The sequence below is a fragment of the Chenopodium album genome, chromosome 13 (genome assembly GCF_948465745.1).
Source record: "Chenopodium album chromosome 13, dcCheAlbu1.1, whole genome shotgun sequence".
NCBI classification, from domain to species: Eukaryota; Viridiplantae; Streptophyta; class Magnoliopsida; order Caryophyllales; family Amaranthaceae; genus Chenopodium; species Chenopodium album.
In genome coordinates, this window is record NC_137846.1 from 20909752 (window position 1) to 20932622 (window position 22871).

The window sequence follows — 22871 nt, forward strand, 5'->3', positions numbered from 1 at the left end:
CAATTCAGATTTCGACTTGCGTGGACATAATAATTTAATATAACTCCATTTATAATTGACCTGACCCAACCTGACATCATCAGACCCGACCCGAACATCCAAATTGACACCTCTAAGGCCCCGTTCACTTCACCTTATTTTTATTGAACTGATATTATTTTTCCTGAATTGAAATTATTTTTACTGAACTTAAACTATTTTTACTGAACTGAAGTTATTTTTATTAATTTTCTATTATATTTCTTCTTTAAGTTTACTGAAATTATTTTTACTGAACTGAATTTATTTTTGCTGAAATGAAATTATTTTTACTGAACATTATTTTTTTAAGGTGAAGTAAACAGGGCCTAAGACCGGTCAAGAGAAGCCAACAATCAACTGCCAAACAAGGCCAATACATCCCATATAAGATAAGATTAAAATACAAAATATCTGATATATTAAGCTATTGCAAAATTATGCCTGAATTTAATACGCGAAAAGTCAATTGCACATGGTTAACCCTTAGAAATTCCCAAAATTCAATCATAATCCTAAGTCATAAACTACTCTCCAATTCACAATTGTGTTTGTTTATGCGCAAGCCTAAGTAGTAGAAACCGTTGCTAAGCTTACAATTGACAACTTAATAATGTTTCCTCATTTCGTCAACTCTACTCTCTACTCAACACAACTTCCACTTTGTTCAACCTCTAAAATTCTTCCCCTTTGATTTTGATTTAGTATCATCACAATTCTTCGAATTTCTTGCTTGTTTGTTTAATTTGACGATCCCATTTTTTGTGCTAATTTCATCCACAATTTTACCGATGAATTCTGCGGCAGAAATCTAGCACCCCTTTTCTTAATTAGGGTTTTGAGCAATCGCAATTGATAAAAATGGAGAACTGACCAAAATTCTTCTTCGTGGTAGAGAATTTTGAGCTGGAAAATAGAATCAATTTGAAGAATAAAAAAATGGCATCTGCAAAAACAAATTTGGTTATGACAGTGATTGGATTTGTAGTTAGCACTTTGTTCATAGTGTTCATTTGTACTAGACTCATCTGTGCTCGGATTCAATTACGCGCTTCTCGTCGAAATTTCCGTCGCCATTTTGCGTCGTCTAGATCTAATCTCAGTACTGTAAGCAAACATCTTTTTCCCTCCTTTTTTTGTTTTGATATGTATATTAATCATTAATTCATTGATTTGAAGTGTCGGATTTCGAGTAACATCCTCGCGTCTGAAGTTGACTAGATATTGGATTTTGGCATGAGTATGTCTTTCTTTCATTCAAAAGGAGTCTTGCTTTTTCAATCATTGTGTATTTTTTTTACTTACTGTTTTAGGTAAATGAATTTTAGGTCATGATTGGTTTATAGTACGCTTTTGGGTTGAAAATGTTTAAGCTTATGACTTTGTTTAAAATATTTGATTGATGATTGGAATAATTTGTTCAATTTGCTTGATTAATTAGATGAAAATTATAAAAAAAATTTTCAGACAGATGAATAAACATCAATTTTTGTTGCAGTTGGAGCGGGGGGTGCACGGTGTTGACCCTCCGATTGTTGCCAATTTCCCGGCGAAAAAGTACGGTGATGCTTATTTTTCCTCGGCTGAAAGTGGACAGTAAGCTCTTTAATTTTATGATTTTTTTTTTGTCTGTATCTGGATATTTTTGCTTGTTTTTTTATGTTTAAATTTTGGAAATTGATGACATCATGAAGGTTTACCATTAGGTTCTCTTGCAATTAGATTTCCATCATTTGTATATCCTATAGAAACAAGGGTTCTTTATAGTGATATGAGTACAAACTTTCCTTTGTGTTTGCTAATTCCTGTGGTTTTACTGGTGACCGATTTAGGAATTTGAAACATTATATACCTCTTTAGACTATTAGACTAGTGCCCCATTTCCAAACACTCTTGCTATATACTCAGTTTGTTTGATAAGTGGGGTGAGCAATGCATCAATACCGGATATCACAGGTTTCATATCCCAATTATTATGTTTTGAATCTAATCTGATTTAATCAGACTGGTCAACCAATTTAATTGGTCATCTTATTTGAATCAGAGTTGAGCAAAAAGGATAGGCAATATTGTTAACATTGCAAATTAGCTTTATGAGTTTTTAATAGATTCTTTGGCACTAGGTTTTATTGTTTTATTGCTAATTTGCTATATATACCTATACTAAAGCAATAACTGCTTACATTTTAATATCTTGTCAAACCTATTTCTTTTTTCTTCTCCTTAGATTTACCTCAAGCAATTCAATTTAGGAAGTCTTTTTATTTCTTTTGTCCTTTGCCTATATTTTAGGAAATTGTTCAGCTATTGTATATTGATTTTTTTTTTTTTATTTTTTTTTATTTTTTTTTTTTATTATAATATTATACATTGAACTTCAATAAAGTGGATAAAAATGGTTTATTTTATTTAGGGATATTCTCACCGGTAACACCCAACTTTTATTTTTTCTCAACGGTAGACTGCAAAATTTTGGATTATCATTGGTAATCACCAATTAGTAATACTAATTTATTGGTAATATTAATAAACTTTTACCTAATTATTGACTAACCATGGTTTACTAATAACACAATTACAAACCTACCCTTCTAAAAAATCACTTCCCTCCAAAGTTATATGCTGCTTTCCCTCCTTAATCAATTACCCCTTTATTAAACCCTAAACCTCCAATTCTAATCGTATTCCTTGTTCTTCTTCTTCTCAATTTCTCTTAATACTTCCATGGCTAAACAAAATTGTAGATTTTGGGATTCGGACCTTTGATTGACCATTAGTATCTACCTTTGACTCATCTAGGAGCTCCATAATCCACAACGAAAGTTGTGTTGAATTGTTAATTAAATTACTATAGGCATAAAGCATGTCCCATGCCCTTGGTAGTTTGGTAGAAAACCATCATTAATCTTGATAACCATCATTAACCATCATTAATCTTGATAACTCTCTCCAGTAGGTATTAACACGCATCTTCATAAAAAATAATTTCAGAAGTGCACTTGGAAAAAAGGAGCATACGGGTTTGGAATTATTGCCATCCATTGCAAGTTTGTCAACTTTTTCATTAAAAATAATCTACATGACAAAAAATCTTCAGAATTAAATTCCAACATATATTTAAACATGAGTCTACTACAAATTAAATCAAAAATTTAAAAGATAAGAGGATGTGAATCAAGAAGTTTTGAAAACAGTGGATCGGAAGCACCTAAACAGTATCCCAGTCGTAACAATCTTGAGATTGCTCATGATCTGGTAAGTGGATGTATCCACATATGTGAGAGTGGCAAACTGAACATTGTTATGAATCAGATATATAACTGGTGGTATTGAAAACAGTTGCACAGTTTTCCAATCAGTTGTCATCCTTACAGAAGGTGAAGTACGGACCTCCCTCCAAAGAAGTATGCTACCACCAGCTAGCATTATCAACACAAAAGATGTAAATAAGTCAATAGGAAGGAATGTTAAACTATGAAGTCACATAAGAAGCTCGGAATTCAAGTCAATTTATTTCAAACCTTAAAAAAAAGTAGTATTCCAAACTAACATCAGATATAACATAATCATTGTCAAAAATTTTAAACCATTGCAATGTAATCCAAAACTCATAATCCATTTAAGAAAGTACTCAAAAGATTCAACAATATTAACTTAGTTAAATAATAGCAAATATTTGTCAGAAAAAAAACCCGCAAATAGAACTAATTCCTTAACACTAAGGCGGTTCAGATGATGAAACACCTTTCTTAGCCCTCTTTGATGTTGATGAAGCTGTAGTGGGGTCACGTTGGGATAAAGACACCCCCTTTTTTGGTTGTTTTCTCTTGTTGATGACTGTTGTTGCACTTGCTATTGCTATCCTTTCTTTTCTAGTTAACCCTCCGTGTCATGTTTGTGCATTATGTCCAAAACACTGACATTTGCTGCATTTGACAGTCTTTGATCTCTTTCCCTTAGCCTGCTCTCCCTCTTCCCTTCTTCTATTTCTGGTTGGCCTTCCAATTCCCCTTTTCATTTTTGGTGGGCTAGGTGTGGATGGTTACTCTCTCAGGGATAGACTTGATGTTGTTAGCATAGATCTTCTAATTGAATACCATTCATTGATGTATTTTTTTGGATCATCATTAGAGTGCAATATGGCCCTCATGGCCCTCATGGCATGCTTACAAGGCGAACCAATTAGTTGCCATTATTACACACACAGGGTCTTGTCATTGAGGTTCACAGCAAGAACTGATTTTCCATCAAGAATTTCATACTCAACTTCTCCTGATAGCAAGCACTTTCATGATCTTGACTCTTGGCTTATAACTTGAAGTCTCTTCATTATATTTGGACATATGTCATCATTCCAGTTCTCACACTTGTCTTCATGTGGCCATCCTTACCATTGTCACTCTTCTTACTCCTAAACAACAATAATGAATTATGGTCAGTGTGTTAGTGTGTTGGGGTTATCACAGATAAACTTAGGTTTGCAAATTAATGATTGTATACCTTCAAGTAAAGTCAAGACATGCCTACATCTGTCCACCCCCAATGTTGCATTAAAGCTCTCAACAAAGTTTGATTTGTTCAAATCACACTTTATAACAGGATTAAAGGCATGCTTAGACCAAGTTGATTGGGTCCAACCTTTGAAAACCATACCAGTGTTGCAGGGTGTGCCTTTTGTAAGGCTTCTGTAGCCTTTCTAAAAGTGAAAGGGTTGTAAGCCCCACATGCTTTCCAGAAGATAGAAAACATCAACAGACATGGGAAGGTGCCTTTGAAGTTCTTGAGGAGATGTTTGCAGCAATATCTCCTACTAACTTTAGGCCACAAATCAGTGATTGCAACATCAACCCTGGTATGTGAAAAACACATTAGTTAAGTTACATGTACAGTTGAGTTGAATAGATAACACCATTTGAAACATTAGAGTAAACATTACTAACCTTTTGCCTCTCAGAGATGATACACCACTCATCCCCCCTGGCCACTATCTTTCAAAGCATTCTTCAAGTGCCATATGAAGAACTTCCAAGTTTCAGCATCCTCTCCGGAGACAATTGCCCAAGCTATAGGAAATATTTCATTATTTGCATCCAAAGCCACTCCAGATAGCAAAACCCCACCATAGTTTCCCTTTAAATGTGCTCCATCTACACCTATCAAGCTCCTACATCCAGCAATCAATCCATCCAATGCAGCCCTAAAAGAAATGGATATGCTTGAGAATGCAAGTGGCTTTTCTGGGTGGTTCTTAGGATTCCATGCACAAAATGCTAGTGAATTAGGGTTCAAGGCTTTTATAACATCACAGTAGGCTGGTGTATGATTCATCATGGCCACCATGGATCTCTTGTAGAGCCTTTGTTCTAGCTCTGTACAAGGTGCTCTAGTACATCATATCTCTGCCACAACAACTCATTTAAAGCCTTTGCAGGGATGTCATTATTTGCTCTAATGTCATCCATTAACACCCTCATTGCCCATTTCACATTAACCATGTCATTCTTCATTTCTAAGCCTTGGCATGTGTGTTCAGGGTTCTCAATCAGTTTGATGGCCCATGTAGTACCATCCGGCAATACAAATGCATCATCTGAGCATCTCACTAGATACCTTTGATTGTTAGGATAATTAACAATCACCGAAAAACCACACCGAATGCAGTAGTCCCTAGCAACATCCCTTAAGTGTTGTTTGTCTAGGAATAAATGCCATGGTTTCAATACAATTTTGCTAAATTCCTTCTCTTCATAAACCTCTCCATTGTTGTATAGCCTAGCAAAGTAATTATCTTCATCCTTCTCATTATGAAACTGATAGTCATCATAATCATCAAAGTGATCTTCAATCATGATTCCACATTTATCCTCACACAAACCATTTTCTGTATCAACACTTTCATTTGTGTTTGAGTTACTCTCACTTGGGGTAAACCTGATCATCTTCACCATCATGCAAAGTGACCTGGTGAGTTGGCTCTTCTACACTAAGGGACAAACTCCTTGACAAGCTCCTTATTGTACTCCGAACACCAGAGTCAGTAATAGGGTCGTCACTCTCATGTACCTGGTGAGTTGGCACTTGCACTCACAATAACCACAATCCCTTTTCTCTTAGCTGTAGTTCTAGGCACTCTTTTCTTCACAAATGATGCCCTAGAAGACCGTGTTTGTTTCAAATGAACCTGTTTGTTGATGGTTACTAGGACTAAACTGTCCTAGGTTCTGCAATGGAGCCACTATAGACTGTGTGGAGGGTTGGGGGTGTGTTGGATCTTCTGTCAATTCATTTAACGGGAATGGTCACTTTAACTGCTTGCTCGGGGAAATGTTCAACCAAGTCTCCAGGGCATTTCTCCCTCTTCCTCTCCCGTTCCCTCTACCTCTCCCATTACCTCTACCCCTCCCTCTCACATTTCCTCCATTTCCAATATCATTCTCTACTCCAGTTACTCTTCCCCTCTCTCTCCCTTAACCTCTACCTCTCCCTCTCCCCCTTTCTCTTCCTCTCCCTCTCTCATTAGCCCCATTTGTTTTGATTGGTGAATTGACAACATCGGCCCGAAGTTTCCTCTATAGCAAGGCATGACCCATAATCTTCATGATAATAATCAATCTGAGGTACAGGTACAACAACAGGTGGTTTATGAGCTCCAATAGTATGAACATGACTCAAATTCTTCTCTACTAACTACTATGGCATCCTCTTCTTTATCTACTCTACTTTCCACAGTTGGCTGTCTTCTCCTAGGGGTTAGTTTAGGTCTGAATGTATTAGCAATCTGTTGGTGAAAGGGTTCAATGGGTTTTTTACCTAAAATGAGTGACCTAGTAGCCTGCACCACCTCAGTAGGCTCATCAATTTCACCAACCCATATGTAAATATCCTTTTTATCTGGTAATTTAGCCCACATGCTCACCAAGTCACTATTAGTTGAGATCAACATGCTTCATTTTAAACACGTATTTAAAAGTGGGATATGTGGGTGTTGGGACATTGTTTTCTTTAGCTTTTTCCTAATACTTTATGACCAAATCAATCAAATTAGCCCTATCAGTATCATCAACTAAAACAGTAACATCCTTACCCATGTACTGAAATTGTAATACTTTATTATCATCCATTCTGCACATATAACACAAACAAAACCAACCAACACCAATAACAACAAAAATTGCATGACAATTAAACCAATCACATTAAAAAATAGCATCCCAATTAAACCGACTACGTTTAAATAATGTGAATAGCATCCCAATACGTTGTTGCTACCATTGTTATTCTCGTGCTTTCAAATCAGATGTGCTTGCTTGAACATATTGTTTGGTAATTCAACCAACACCATCTTATTGTAAAAAAAAATGTTCGGCCTTCACAAACATCGAATAATGGTGGCTATGTAAGTTGTCTGTGTAATTCTGATCTTATGCATTTTATCTTATAATGATAATTTGTTCATAAAAGTGGGGTGCCATCAATTTGTTTATAAAAACACTAGCACAATGACTGTAATCATTTATTCATATGCATTTCATCTTATTTAACTTGCCTTATTTTGACCAAAAAAACTCACAAAATCAGTTAAATAGTACGGAGTACATATCTATATGAGCTTATCATGATCATGTTATTACTTGTGTGTTATTGTGGTTGTGGTTGCTCTGGGGAAGGATTCACTCAACTCTCAACTTTTAGAATAAAAATTTAGCGATACTTGTTATATCATGATCATGTTATTTTTGAGTTGAAGGAATGTACATGTCTTTATGAGCATAACACCAGAACCTAATTATCACTCAGCTTTTATAACAAATATTCAGCAATATTCTACTTTTGCCCAAATTTTCGAAATAACAGAGCATAATAAAAATCAACACAAATAAAGACTTACATGGCTTCGAATCACCAGAAAGATCGTAAGTTTAAGAAATTCAGGGTCGAGAATTACACCAAATTCAGCATACTCGAAAGATAGTGCCACAAATGTCGAACCAATTTTCCACGAAATTGAACTTGCCGATGAGAATTTTGCTTCAATAACCCAGCGTGGCAGTGAATCCCCAAAAAAACCCGATGACAATCGCTCCTTATGTAATCCCAGAAATTGATTGCAAACCCTAGAAATTTGTGTAGCGTTTTTGCCGTGAAAATTGATCGAATATCTCTGGTGAAGTTCGAATAAGGAATGAAGAGGAAAATGAAGCCTTGAAGTTATTTGATTAGACATAAGTGGTTAAGGGAAATAAATAGGGGCAATTAAGTCATTTTGCAGCTAATTTCCCACTTAATATGGTAACCATGGTTAAGGACTTAGGTAAAAGTTTCATTAATGTTACCGGTAAATTAGTACTACTAATTAGTGATTACCAATAATAATCCAAAATTTTACATTCTACCATTGAGAAAAAACAGAAGTTGGGTGTTACCGGTGAGAATTTCCCTTTTATGTAGTATTGTTTCTCCTTCCAAAATAATTTTTTTTTTCAATGTTATAGACTATACATTGAAGTATTATACATTGGACTTCAAAATAAATTTTCTCAATGCTATTATGAATAAATATAAAAAATTGCTCCTTCATATTTAGTGAATAGGTTGTCATATTTCTCATATTGGTTATTATAAGTCTAGCATCGCTTAGGGATTATCTAGTTTGTAACTATTATTCCCTCTTTTTTTAAAAAATAATTTATTATTTTCTTACTTACTTTTCATATAAAATGAAGTAGTAAGTGAAAGGTGGGTAGAAAGTTCTATAGAAACTTGGTATTATGAAATAATTTTATGTGGACCATGTGGGCGGGTAAGGAGTGATAAAAGTGGAGATTTTCTTTACCATAAAAAGAATAATATAAAAATAAGAAGATCAAAATAGAATATACCAAAACAGAAAGTAAGAAGATAAAAAAGGAATAATGATAATCATGTGAAAAACTTGCTAAAGACTAATCATGCTAATTTTATTGTTAAAGGTTTTTTTTCCCCTTAGATCTTTCAATTTCATCATCCATTTAGTATAACTAGGGCGGCTAGCTAGCCATGTCTGGAGAGTTTTTTTGGGTTTGACATTATGTTACAACTTTAGTATTTGGTAGTATTAATGATAGAAAGTAAACAATATTTTGTAGGGATATAAACATCATCATAATATTCTTAAAAGTTAAAAAAAATGCAATTAACATTAACAAGGAAAAATAAATAAATAAAGGGAAATTCCCAACGCTAACCCTCTACTTTTTTAATTTCTCAATGGTAACTTCCAATTTTCAAAATTATCAAATATAACCCCAAATTAACTTTTAATCATTAAATGTGACATTAGTAGGTTAAATGCATGTTTAATGAACCTTTTTCTGTTAAATAGTCCTAACCTTGTTTAATTATTATAGTTAATCTAATTTCCTCCATGATAATTGACCAACTAACCAGAAACTGTCTTACTTCCATGATAATTGATTATGCTTTGTCTCCATGAGATGAAAGAAAAAGTGGCGGCTACTAGCAACTAGCAATAGGACTCTAAAAGGCAAATAAAAATACTGTAGTATATTTAAAATTTCAATCAAGTTGGAGTACTATGTGAGTATGCGGAAAACCTGCTTCCCCATATTTTTTATATACATTTTGCATTAGTATATTAAAAAATAGTACTCCAACTTAAAAATAGTATGAAGTAGAATATGATGTAAGACATGATAATAATAAACAGTAAAAAAAATGTAAATGATGATATATAAAATGTCGGGTCCACTTAAATAAATAATTTAAATTAAACTACTTAAATTAAGATTAAAGCTAAACCTAAAACTGAGATTCAAGCTTAAACACAAAAGTAGTCCAATAATAAACTGGCGGAAACTAACGCAATAGTATAATGAAAACTAATGTTCTTATTGAATGAGACAGTTAACTACAACAATCAACAATGCTCTACATTGCATTCTTCTTCTTGCTTTGTGCCTTTTTCTGCTTTTGTGTTGGGGCTCTCTTACAAGTCAAAATATTGTGGCCAAAATCACCACAGTTACCACACCGTAAAGTCTTAGATCTTTTCCCTTTTCTCTGCTCTTCCTCACCTCTTTTTCTATTTTTCACTGGTCTTCCAACTCCTCTTTTCATCACGGAGGTTCAATGACTAGCACATCGGTTTGAGGCCACTGCTCTCTATCCGGCACTAATTTTATACCATTAGCATATGCCATCTTATATCTCTTTACAGAGTACCACTCGTGCACAAATCTTAAGGGTTCCAAACCTGCATGTAATATGGCCCTCATGCCATGCTTGCATGGTATTCCGGTCAATTGCCAAGCATTGCAAAGGCATGTGTGGTTGTTAAGACTCCCCGAAAGAGATGACTTCCCATCCACAATTTCATACTCCCCTTGAGTTGATAAGTATGCCCTACAAGTTCTTGAACCCTCTTAACAATGCTTGGACATACGTCACACCTATCCCATTTTTCACACATTTCTCTTCTTGTAGCCAGCCTAACCATAGTGACCCTCCTTATACCTATTCAAAATTCAAAAACAAAAACATACAATTTTAAGTCCAATAACATCAAGTCAACAGTAGTTTAATAAATTTACAATTTTTAATAACATATACATGGTTTCACTATTATTTACCTTCAATTAATGTTAGAACAGGTCTACACCTGTCAATCCCAAGAGTGACATTGAAGCTTTCAACAAAATTTGTCTTGTTAACATCACATTTTAGTGTTGGATTGAATTTATGTTTTGTCCATCTCTCTTGGTCACCTAAATTGGCCAACCAAATTCTTGCAGCAGGTTTAACCTTCTCAATTTGTTTCATTGCCTTTTTGAAGGTGATTCTGAATATGCACCACAAGCTAACCAGAATAGTTGCAACATCTTTGGTCCTGAGAAGGGTTTCTTCCAATTAACACTTAGATGCTTACAACAATACCTTCTTCCAACTTTTGGCCATAATTCTGCACAAGCCTTTTCAATGGCCTTTTTTTTTTAAAAAAAAAAATCAAATAATAAAACAAGTTAGTGGTACGAAAGCAAGTAGTTATAAACAATTTTCATTAATAGAATTTAATTAATGGAGTATATAATATTACCTTGTGTCTATCAGAAATTATACACCAATCATCACCTCTATCACTTTGATGTAGAGCTTTTTTCAAGTGCCACACAAAAAATTTTCATGTTTCCTCATCTTCTCCTGACATTATAGCCCAAGCCACAGGAAACATCTCATTATTCCCATCGAGTGCCACAGCTGAGAGCAACACACCTCCATAGTTACCTTTCAAGAATGTTCCATCAACACCAATTAGGCCCCTACATCAAGCAAACAACCCATCCAATGTAGCCTTAAAGCATATGAAGATATTAGTAAATGCAAGAGGCTTTTCAGGGTGATTTGGGGGGTTCCAAGCACAGTTAGCTAATGAATTTGGATTAGTTTCTTTTACAACTTCACAATACTTTGGTAAGTAACTATATGAAACGTCATGCCCCCCATGAATCTCAGTTAATGCCATTCTGTGAAGCAAACTTTGTGCCATCTGAACCCTGACCATAGAAGCTCGTTAAGGGCCTTGGCTGGAATGTCATTGTTAACCCCTAATGTCTTCTAACAACACTTTGCAGGCCCATTTTGTTGTCACCATCGGGTTCCTAGTTTTTAAGCCCATGCAAGTGTGTTCAGATCCTTGAATTGACTTAATAGCCCATGTCACACCATCAACAAGTCTTGATGCATGCAATCTCCAAAGACACCTCTCATCACCACACCTCACAGTGTACGTAAAGTTGCTGGCCTTCTCTACAATCACAGAGAATCCATTTTGAATGCAATAATTCCTTACGTCTCTGAGGTGTTCTTTGTCTGTGTAAAGTTGCCATGGTTTAACAACAATTTCACCAAAGTCCTCTTCTTTGTAAAACTCACCATTTTTATAGAGCCTTTGGAGATAATTATCCAAGTCATCACAGTCATCTTCCCCAAAGGGCCTTCATATGGGTCAAAGTTATCATGAATCATGGGAATTAGCTTATCATCTTGTCCCTCACCTTCGTCATCATCATCTGATAGAGCACTCTCATTGTCATTGTCATTAAGTCCACTAGGAGAGTATATTTCAATATTATCCAAGTCCAAGTGCATCTCTGTCAAGGCTAGCTATCAAGTCAAAAGCAACATGCCTTCTATTGTTACCTTGTTCAACACTCCCTCTCCCCACATCAGTGGTAGTGATTAAGCCCCTCCTCTTTGCTGTAGTTCTAGGAATTCTCTTCTTCAGCAACGGTGAAAATTTAACATATTTTGATGACTCTCCCACCTCAAATGCACTACTTGTTTGGGATGGTAAATTCGGAGATGGTATAATATGTGGTTGAGATTGAGGGTGGTTTCTAGGACTTCTACTTATCTGAACTGCTTGAGTAGGGTCGGGTATGGGTTCAACAATTGGTGTGCTAGTCACTCTTCCTCTTCCTTTTCCCCTGCCCCCACCCCTTACTTTTCCATTTCCTCTCCCTCTCCCTCTATTAGGCTCAACTACAGTGATCTCAATGTTGTTCCATGTTATCAACAATCAACTCATTTATGTTAATAGGAGAGTGAGGAGGAGCCATGTCAAATGTAACCTCGACTTGCTTTAAAGTTTCAGTTTCTTGGTTTTTGGTGAGGCAAGGTTCATTAGTTTGGTCTAGAGTGGGCTGAGGTTGAATATGATCACTACTTTCAGTGACATTCATTCTTCTTGAAGCTTTAAGTGATTGTGCAATTTCAACAATTGGAGTTGATTTTTGAAGCTCCCCCACCCATATGTAAATCAAATCCCTCACAGGCAAGTCAACAAACATCTTCATTAGCCCCATGTCATTTTTGAGCTCAACATGTTTCATTTTGTGAATGTATGTAAACTCAGGATGCTTAGGCATTGGGGTTTGTTCTCGCTCAGCTATTTCCCAATACTCAATAATAAGGTCTACCAAATTGACCTTCTGAACATCTTGCACAACGATGTCAGTGTCTTTACCGGAGTATTGAAACCTCAAAACTACATTATCACCCATATTTTAGGCTAAATTATCTGTAGAAACGAAGAATAAAACCCAATAAATATTTTAGCAAAGTAGCAATCCATTGTAGTAGAATGAAAACCAATATATTAAAGTAGCAACATAAAAAGTAGAAATCTTTTGTAATCTACTTGTTAGTTGTTAGCTTAATTGGCTTCTGTTGCATCATATATATACTTGTATTAGTTAGCTTGCCATTTGTCCATTCAATATATACTTGTACAAGTTAGTTTGCCATTTGTCCGTTGATTACTCCAAACATATGACTATTTTGTATATAAGACTACACATATCAATCAGAGACTACATACATATGCCAACACATTTTTTCCTTTTCTATTCAATTGTATTTGCCATTCACTACCTTTTGTTTTATGTCAAAGTTTACTGATATTATCTAGCCTCGTCTTCTAGTGCAATTAGTCAATGACGCTACACTAGTTGGCTAGGCAATGTAAATTGATTAACAACATGTCGTTAGTTCTTCAATTGGGTCCAACAAGTTATCAAATTCCAGGTAAGATCACAAATTTATTATAAATAAAAACTAATAGCTACTTACAAGAATTTTCTCACAATTCCGTCAATTTCTATTGTCATAATCCACCCACTAATTTCTATATATTTAAACAAATAAATTTTCAGCAAAATTGACACAAATTATACAAACCCAACCTAGAATTCTACCAAAATTTTTGACACTTTAACCCAAAATTGAGAGAATGCACGCACTTGTAATCTGAAGCCCAAAACATCTGAAGCTTGAATGGAGAATTTGCTAGTTTTTTGACGAAGAGAAGAATGTCTATAGCAGGAAATTGGTCGGCGGCACTAGCAGTAAATCAATACTCCGTATAGTAGTAGTACTACGTATATGCTAATTTAATTTTTAACCATGGTTAGCAAAATAACTCATTCACCCACAACTTAACGGAAAATATTGTAATTTAATTTTTTTTAACCCACTAATGTCACATTTAATGATTAATTATTAATTTGGGGTTATATTTGATAATTTTGAAAATTGGAAGTTACCATTGAGAAATTAAAAAAGCAGAGGATTACCGTTGGGAATTTCCCATAAATAAATATTTTAGAGGGTATAATTGTCTAGAACGGGGGAAGTATAACATTACTTCAGTATTATAAGATTGCTGTAATTGTACTATTATTTATTGATTTCACTTTGAGAAAATTATAAAGTCAAAGTTGGATGTCGACAACTATGGGTGGCCTAGGTACCTCATAATGTGAAATGAAATACATGCATTTCTCTAATGTTTGTTTGGAGCTCACCTGTTTAATAACTTTTATTTAGTATTGGTTAATTACACTTAAGACAATTTGAGATTTTGTGTGAATTTATGAACATATCAATTTTGGAATTTAGATGCAATGACATTTAATACAAGATTTTGGACGTCATAAAAATGATGTTTATACTTTGATGTCTTTTTTTGAGTTTTTCTTTATTGATGTCTGATATCATCGTTTGATGTCTAGTTTTGTTTTAAATGACAATTTTGCTGAAAATAAGTATGCAATAGGCATAAATCTATTAAAGGAAATTCACTGCATTCTCATTCACATCGATTGATAAGGAATTATAAGCTTCCAAGAAAATCAAATCATGTTAAAACTAAGCAACTAATGCAAGAAACATGGAGTAAGTGGCTAAGTTAGTGTCCCCTACTTTTATCCACTTCTCACTATTGAACACATGCTTAATGATTCTAAAAATAAGGAAATTAACTACCCACTAGTTATGATTAATTTGAAGCATAACTTCATTATTAAGAACTTCTATTCATTACATGATGACATAAATACATGCTCATCATTTTGGAACCAACAATATATTGCCAAGCGGCCAAATTTATGACATTTAAAGCATTTCGGCTTACCTTTGTGCTAACAATCTTTTTCCTCGTGACCATCCTTGAGACAATGGTTGGGGTCTTTCCTTTCCCCTTTCGATACAAGGACTTGTCTTATAGTGCACTTTTCACCTTTTAACCATCTTCATTTCCCACGAATTTCTTTGATCCATAACATGAAGTAGACTGATCAACTCGCACATGTTAACTTTGCTCGGTCCTTTTTGTCTTAAAGGAGGAGTTTTTTGATTTGTACCTTTCGGGAGAGTAAAAATAATAAACTCATATCCATCGGCCCACCGCTCTTTGGCTAGTAAATTTTTTTACTCTTTGACACCTTCAATTCTTTTCACTCGCAATATCTTTCCCTCTTGAGATTTAAGATTTGCATTAATCTAGTTTGATCGTTTCCCTCGAACCCCTTCAATTTCTCCCCTACCTTTTTAGGAGTTTCACAACCCCTATCAGTAGACACAAAAGTGGCTTTGCTATAGCTGCTTCTACTTCATCATGCTTTATTTTTTGGGGTGCACATGGATCTTGTGTTAAAGGAGTTGGGGGTACATTGCTCACAATTCCTTCCCATAGGCTCAAGGCTTTAAAGTATATGATTTCATTTTGATAGCCCATGAGTGAAAGTTCTCTCATTTGAGTATGGGAAAGGAAATCCAAAGTTGTTTGATGCCATTGGATAAACGATGGAAGATAAACATATGCTATTTTTTTCCCTTTAAAGGCTCACAAGATTGAATGTCTTGATACAAATTTTGTTAGGGATAAGAAAGCAAAAGGATGCAATTCGAAAATATCACTGCATGACTATTCACATGAAAAGACAAAGTAACAACTAACTATATAAGTTGTTAACATTACTAAATCATCCTGAAACTAAATATGGAGTAAGTGGCTAAGTTAGTGTCCCACACTCCCACCACTTAATCTACTTATAATAAATTGAATACATGCTTATGATTAAATAAATACGAACTTGACTAACGATACCAAATTTAAGGAAACTAACAACCTACTAATTATAACTAATTAGAAGCATAACATAAACAAATGGAACCACTTAAAATGCTTGATTTTTTATTTCACATTTTTAGGGTTTAATATAAGTTTTTCAGGTTCCTTTTTAGTTTTTAGATGTTTGATATCATCTTTTGAAAATCTAGTGTCATTTTTAAATAATAGTATAATTACTTTATATAAAAATATTTTAACGTTTATTGTCATTTATTAAGTACTACCTCCATTATTTTTTGTTCTACCTACCTACTTTCCTTTTATGTTAGTTTTTTTTGTTCTACCTACCTACCCCTTTTACCCCAGAATGATTACACATTTCCGCACATTCTTTCTTACTTCATTCAACTTTTTACCACCCACCTTTATACATTTTCTTTCTTACTTATCCTACTTTATCTAACACTCGCTAACCTTTTTCAATATTTTTCTTAAATTATGTATCAAAAATAATTTATTGAATAGGACATAAAAGTTTGAAGGGTGTGTATAATATCAGCTTTTTTTTATAAATTTTGATATTATTTTTTGGAAAACAGTTTATTATCATGTAAAAGAGAATGCATTTTAATATGATATTCGAACACTCGCTCCACCCCTCTTGGAATCTCTATTTCTGTAAGATTGTGGGCTTGTTTGGTAAATGACTTTTTATTGGCTTTTTAATTGGATTTTGGCTTTTTCATTTGGTCAAACATCCAAAATTTGTGTTTGGTAAATGGCTTTTTGAGCCAGCTGAAAAGCTGGCTTTTAAGCCAAAATGAAAAAGCTACTTGGAATAGCTTTTGGCTTTTCGCTACCTTAGTTACTTGTAACATCCAACTGCCAATTTTACCAAACATGTTTTTATACTAATAAAAAGTCAAACAGCCAACAAAAAAGCTAATACAAACAGCTAATCAAATGAGCCAATCAAACCAGCCAACAGCCAACAGCCAATTGTCAAACAAGGCCTGTATAATAATTCCTTTTTATAACTTTTACAATTTAATATTATAAAAGTGACATTTTTTTTATTCTTGGAGGAGGAAGATTTTTGTGGATAACTATATGGAATAATCACTTTGATTGATGTAGCCTGCCCCACTTATGGGATTAAGGTTTTGATTGATTGATATTATTCTTATAGTCAATTTTTCTTCATTATTTTGTTTAATTTATATTTTGTTATGTTAAAATTTTTATTTTTACATTTTTTTGGTTTTTTTGGTAATGTGTAAAATAAAAATGGGGAGATATTCTAAAATTCACATCATAGATCAATATGTTAACTAGAATAAAGTGAGATGGTGTCCAATTTAGATTTTCCACTCAACAACACCTCCAAAACCATAACAAATCCAGAGGGATGCATCCGAAAATTACCGAATTTCTGAAAACTAGAAGAAGAGGGATGCATCCGAAGGATAGAGAATTACAAATTGATTGTGAAACTGTTTGCCAACTTTAGATTTGGAATTGGATTGTTGTTTTCGATTTGTATTCCTTTTTTTTTTTTTTCCTCTCTCTCTCTCTTTCAAATTCTGTATTTGTAGAACCTTTTATAAACCGCACGTGTTATTTATAGTTATACAGAGTCCAACTCACCCAACACTTTTCTTTATATGGTGATGGGTTACTTTTGGGAGTCTTGGGTGCCAGGGAGCTTCCCATTAATCCCATATCAAGCATTTACTAGCATTTGTTGACTTTTTTATTTAATCAGTTTGTTGCCAAACCTTTGGAATGTACTAGGTTGTTGACAATTGTTCTTCTGTCCCACAATATCATAATTGATTGTCTTAGTAATGGCTTCAAAACTACTCCACATGGAATTTGCCACTTTACATATCAGTGGCAACTGATTCTTCCAATGATTTATATTGGAAAATATTTTCTGAACCTATAAAATTCAATTGAATTTTATGAAGTAATTGTTACAAGCTAAGAATAACTAAAGTTGCTATGCAACTCTAGTAATGAAGTCCGATTGAGGGATCAATAGAAAAATTAGGCAAGTATGAAATATTAAAGCTGTTGCAAGTGAAAGTGCAGAGTATACCAATGAATCACAGATTTACAGTCTACTGTAAATGTCTCCTAAGGTTTATCGTATTTTCTTTAGAATAGCTGTGTCACTGTGTGTGTGCAGAGAGAGAGAGAGAGAGAGAGAGAGAGGAACTCATGATTATGGAAGATGAAAGAAACTGATTGCTAATAAACAGAAAAGAGGAACTAATGATTATTGAAGTTAAAAGTGAATGACGAGGAATCTAGAAATTGGAATGGTTGAAGTTTTAGTTCCATTAGTATGCCCCTGAAGATGGAATACTGATTGTTTCAGAGATAATTACTGTGAATGTGTGGATGAAATATGATAACCTAGGCGTAAAATATCATAGGGCTTCCACTGAACTCTCGTTTGAAATTATGACCAGGGCCTCAAGTAATAGATGCATCCATTTCTAAAATTGAAATTAAAGTTTTACTACTCGTATAATTTATTAGTTCATGCCTCTTTTACCTGCGTAATACACTGACCTTTTTCTAACCCCAACTGGGGCAAACCCTTGTTAGAACTATGTGGAGGATGATGTATGATACTGTTATCAAGGTGTCATATATATATAAACTTGTTAAATATGTGTTCTTACGCAGCTTCCAAGTATATTTCATATTCTAGGTGTACCCATTGTATTAACTATCAATGGTACATGATTTATTCGTCATTGAATTTTCCTTCACGCCTGTATTCTGTTCTGATTTGATTGATTTCAAATCTTACTAGATTAAGTGGTGGATATTTACCTAATATCTTTCTGGCCTTGGTCACTTCACTCGTTTATGGAACTAACTTGACTATTTATACTTGTAGGTGCTCGATTTGCTTGGCTGAATATCACAAAGAAGATGTATTGCGTATACTCCCTTACTGTGGCCATTACTTCCATATAAAGTGCATAGATATATGGCTGCTGCAGCATTGCACCTGCCCAGTTTGCCGGATTTCATTGCGTGAGACTAGTGAGAAGAAACGATCCATGCAGTTAATGTCAAGTTCTAGATCTCATCTTGACACTAGTTTACAAGCTATAAGCCCACGTCATTGTAGATATTTATCAACGACTCCTGAAATTCATAGAACAGATCCTATTCAAGAGGACCAGCTGTTGTCACATGTTGGAATCGAAACAACAAGAGGTAACACGCAGTTAGCTGAAGAAAATGGTATTATAAAAGATTCCACCGACAAGCATATAGAGAGCCCATCATTTGCATAGCTGTTGGTCTAATTCTCCAGCATCCTTTAGGGCTTCCATGTTATCAATGTGAAAGTGTTGCCAACCAAGTACATTGCTTAATTTTTTTGGAGTCTTTGAAGCTGGTTTTTCTCCTCTTATGGGCTATAGCTTTGTACATATCTTCTCTGTCGATTCAGTTCAAGCGTATGGGAGGATTGATGATTGCCAAGCACTGCAAAGACCTGTTAGCAAGCACCTTCTGATATTTGATGTCCACAGGTTCGGCTAAGTGGCAGTACTGTATTTGGATATCACGTCTGTCTATGACCACGTAGCATGTATGCTCTTAGCACAGCATCAGTGACAATTCCATTAGTTTCCTTGTTCGAGAGTAGCAATTCTAGTACAAGTTTAGGTGCCATCGGTTTTCATCATTGTGCTGAGTGTGTTCAGTTTATAGTTCCGATTGACAAATAGGATGTAGAAGTAACAATGGTGTACATAGCAAAAATGTATAGATATGTGCATAGATGGAAATTGCGAATCTCTTGAATCTGCCATGCCTTACACGAGGCTAATGACTCTGTTTTGCTGTACACTACTCAGGCTGTCGAAATGTTGCAAAATCTGTACAAACCTTCTTTTACAATCTCCGCTTTTATTAAGAATGCTGCTTTTCTTCTACATAAACTATGGGGTGGACATTAATTTTCATGCATTGTGAAGGCTGATCCAGCAGACAAGATATTCGATTTATTATGGTAATTTCGCTTAACTTACAAGCCCTTTATTCATTTATTTATTTTAATTTTTCACATTGGCAAAAACATACATTAATCCCAGAGGACTTCACAGAGTACAACAAGAAGCTTAATTGTATAGAAGACATTTATCTGGTTGGCCCTAATTTGTTGGTGCCACCTTACACGTAACAAAGTAAAATTAAACCCTAAAAATACAAGACAAATCTAACAATGTTTTATTTGAAGACATTTTCCCTTTTGTTTTAATAATAATTTGTGCAGAGTAGTGTGTGAATAGTTTTTAAAGTCCGTACTGCGTTATTTCAGATGCATCCCACAAAGGCACCGGGTCCTGACGGTATGTCTGCAATTTTTTTCCAAAAATTTTGGGATGCTGTTGGTAATGATGTAATTGGGAAAGTCTTGAATATTTTGAACAATAATGGCAATGTAGGCGCTATAAATCAGACTCACATTGTTTTAATTCCTAAAAAAAAATTTATGAGTCTCTTGTTGATTATAGGCCTATTAGTTTGTGTAATGTGTTGTATAAATTTGTCACAAAAGTCCTAGCAACTAGACTAAAAAAAGTTCTCCCGTTCATTATTCATGAATCTCAAAGTAAGTTTGTTCCTGAAAGATTGATCAAAGATAATATACTGGTTGCATATGAATGTTCCCACTATCTCCAGAAAAAGAAGAAAGGGAAAAAGGCTTTTCTTGGGCTTACGCTTGATATGAGCAAAGGGCTTTTCTTGGGCTTAAGCTTGATATGAGCAAAGCATATGATAGGGTTGAGTGGGTCTTCTTGGAGAAAATGATGACAAAATTGGGATTGCCGGATACTTTTGTGAGTATGGTTATGAGATGTGTGAATTTTGCCTCCTTTGATGTTCTTGTTAATGGGCAACCATCAAGAAACTTTAAGCCAAGTAGAGGGCTCCGTCAGGGTGACCCGCTCTCTCCTTTCCTTTTCATCATGCGTGCAGAGGGTTTATCGACTTTGTTGAGGGATGCAGAAAATAGAGGTCTCATCCATGGGATTAAAATTGGTAGGAGGGTTGCTCCTATTTCTCACTTATTTTTTGCGGATGATAGCCTCTTGTTTGTTAGGGCTAGTGATGAGGAAGTTGAAAATGTGCTTGGTATTCTTTCAACCTATGAAGTTGCTTATGGTCAGAAACTGAATATGGACAAATCCGAGGTGTCCTTTAGCCGAAATATTGAAGTAGAACGAAAAAATACGCTTCAGATGAAGTTAGCTTTTAAGGCTATCGACGGACATGATAAATATCTCGGGTTACCTACTTACATAGGTGGGTCGAAGAAACAGATTTTTCGGAATATTCAGGATAGAATTTAGAAGAAACTTAAGGGTGGAAAGAAAAGTATCTCTCTCATGCGGGTCTTGAAGTTCTCATTAGGTCCATAGCCCAAGCAATTCCCACTTATGCAATGCAATGCTTTGACTTCCCGGTAAGCATTCTTAATGAGATTGAAAAATTGTGTAGAAATTTCTTTTGGGGTCAAAAGGGAGAGGAACGGAAAATGTGTTGGATTGCTTGGGAAAAATTGTATGTTCCTAAGAATCAAGGTGGGTTTGGCTTTTGGAATGTGAGGATTTTTAACAAGGCTCTTCTTGCTAAACAAGCTTGGAGAGTCTTGATAAATGAAAATTCCTTATTGGCTAAAGTTCTCAAGGGAAAGTATTTCTCTAATTCATCGTTTCTGGATGCAAAAGCAGGTCCGAATATGAGCTTCACATGGCGTTCTATTTTAGGAGCTCGTGATGTTTTGTTGAGGGGAGCTAGAAAGTTGATTGGTGATGGCTCAACTACTGATGTGTGGCAGGATCCCTGGGTCCCAAATCTCCCTAATTTTAAAATCATAACTGATGGCTTGGGTAATGTTGAAGGGATTACAACTGTGCCTGATTTGTGGGTTGACAGGAAATGGAATTTGGATGTTCTTGCTGCTCAATTTTCCCATAGAGAAGTTAAGGAAATCTGTTGCAATCCTATACCTCTCTTTGACAGATGCGATAAATGGACTTGGCATTTTTCGAAGGATGGGAGGTACACTGTTAAGAGTGCTTACAACCTGCTGGCTTTGGAGAGAGTGCGTGATAAGGCTTCCTCTTCTCGAACTGGTGATGTGTATGACTGGAGCTCTTTATGGAAAGCGGATGTTCCACCTAGAGTTAAAAATTTTGCGTGGCTTGCAATCAATAATAGGGTGGCTACTCGAGCAAATCTGATTTCCAAGGGAATGAAAATTAATCCAATTTATGCTCTATGTGGTGAAGAACCTGAAACCTTTCTTCACATGCTCGTTTTGTGCAGGGATTCAAGGCTGATTTGGCACCTCTCTCCACTCAGGCTGGAGGTGGGAAATTATGTTGGCACAAATTTTAGTGAATGGTGTGGTTCAGTAAGAAGCAAGCATAAAGACCGCTGATGTTGGAATATTTTTTGGAGCATTTCATGGGGTCTTTAGTTACGGAGGAATGCTTGGATATATGAAGGAAAGAAGAAAGAGGTCGGGGTTCTCATTGATAATGCTGTTAGTCTTGTTGGTGAGTTCGAGAAGATTTTAGAAGCTAATAACACTTGCATCACACCTCCAAAACTTCCTGATTGTTTGTGTGCTCCTAGGACTGGGGTTATAAAGGTGAACTCTGATGCTGTGTTGTTTAAGGATGGGAGTGTGGGCTTTGGAGAATTGATGAAGGACTGCGATGGCGATGTTGTTGCTTCTACCTGCTTACTTTTGCGGGGGGACTATATAATGTGGATATTGCAGAAGCCATGTCATTAAGACACGGCCTGTCAATCTCTATTGAGTCCGGTTTCCAGGTGCGTTGCTTGGAGACTGACTGCTTCAAGCTGTACAACAACCTAAAAATGTTACTGTAGGTCCTAC

The 22871-nt window shown here is 35.2% G+C and overlaps 1 protein-coding gene across 1 annotated transcript; it reads left to right on the plus strand.

Annotated features, from left to right (window-relative positions):
• The first annotated feature begins 502 nt into the window (after window positions 1-502).
• On the plus strand, window positions 503-19805 carry LOC145576486 (RING-H2 finger protein ATL38-like). The gene is made up of 3 exons (XM_081634244.1): window positions 503-1125; window positions 1517-1614; window positions 18840-19805. Exons 1-3 carry the CDS (start codon window positions 958-960, stop codon window positions 19243-19245), a joined length of 672 nt encoding a protein of 223 aa, XP_081490370.1. The 5' UTR covers window positions 503-957; the 3' UTR covers window positions 19246-19805.
• Window positions 19806-22871: the final 3066 nt, after the last annotated feature.

What these genes read in the sequence shown, in the direction of transcription:
- LOC145576486 (XM_081634244.1), top strand. Translation starts at nt 958, where the DNA reads ATGGCATCTGCAAAAACAAATTTGGTTATGACAGTGATTGGATTTGTA. An exon ending in CTAGATCTAATCTCAGTACT is followed by an intron (nt 1,126 to 1,516) that starts GTAAGCAAACAT and finishes TTTTTGTTGCAG; the next exon opens with TTGGAGCGGGGGGTGCACGG. An exon ending in TCCTCGGCTGAAAGTGGACA is followed by an intron (nt 1,615 to 18,839) that starts GTAAGCTCTTTA and finishes TTATACTTGTAG; the next exon opens with GTGCTCGATTTGCTTGGCTG.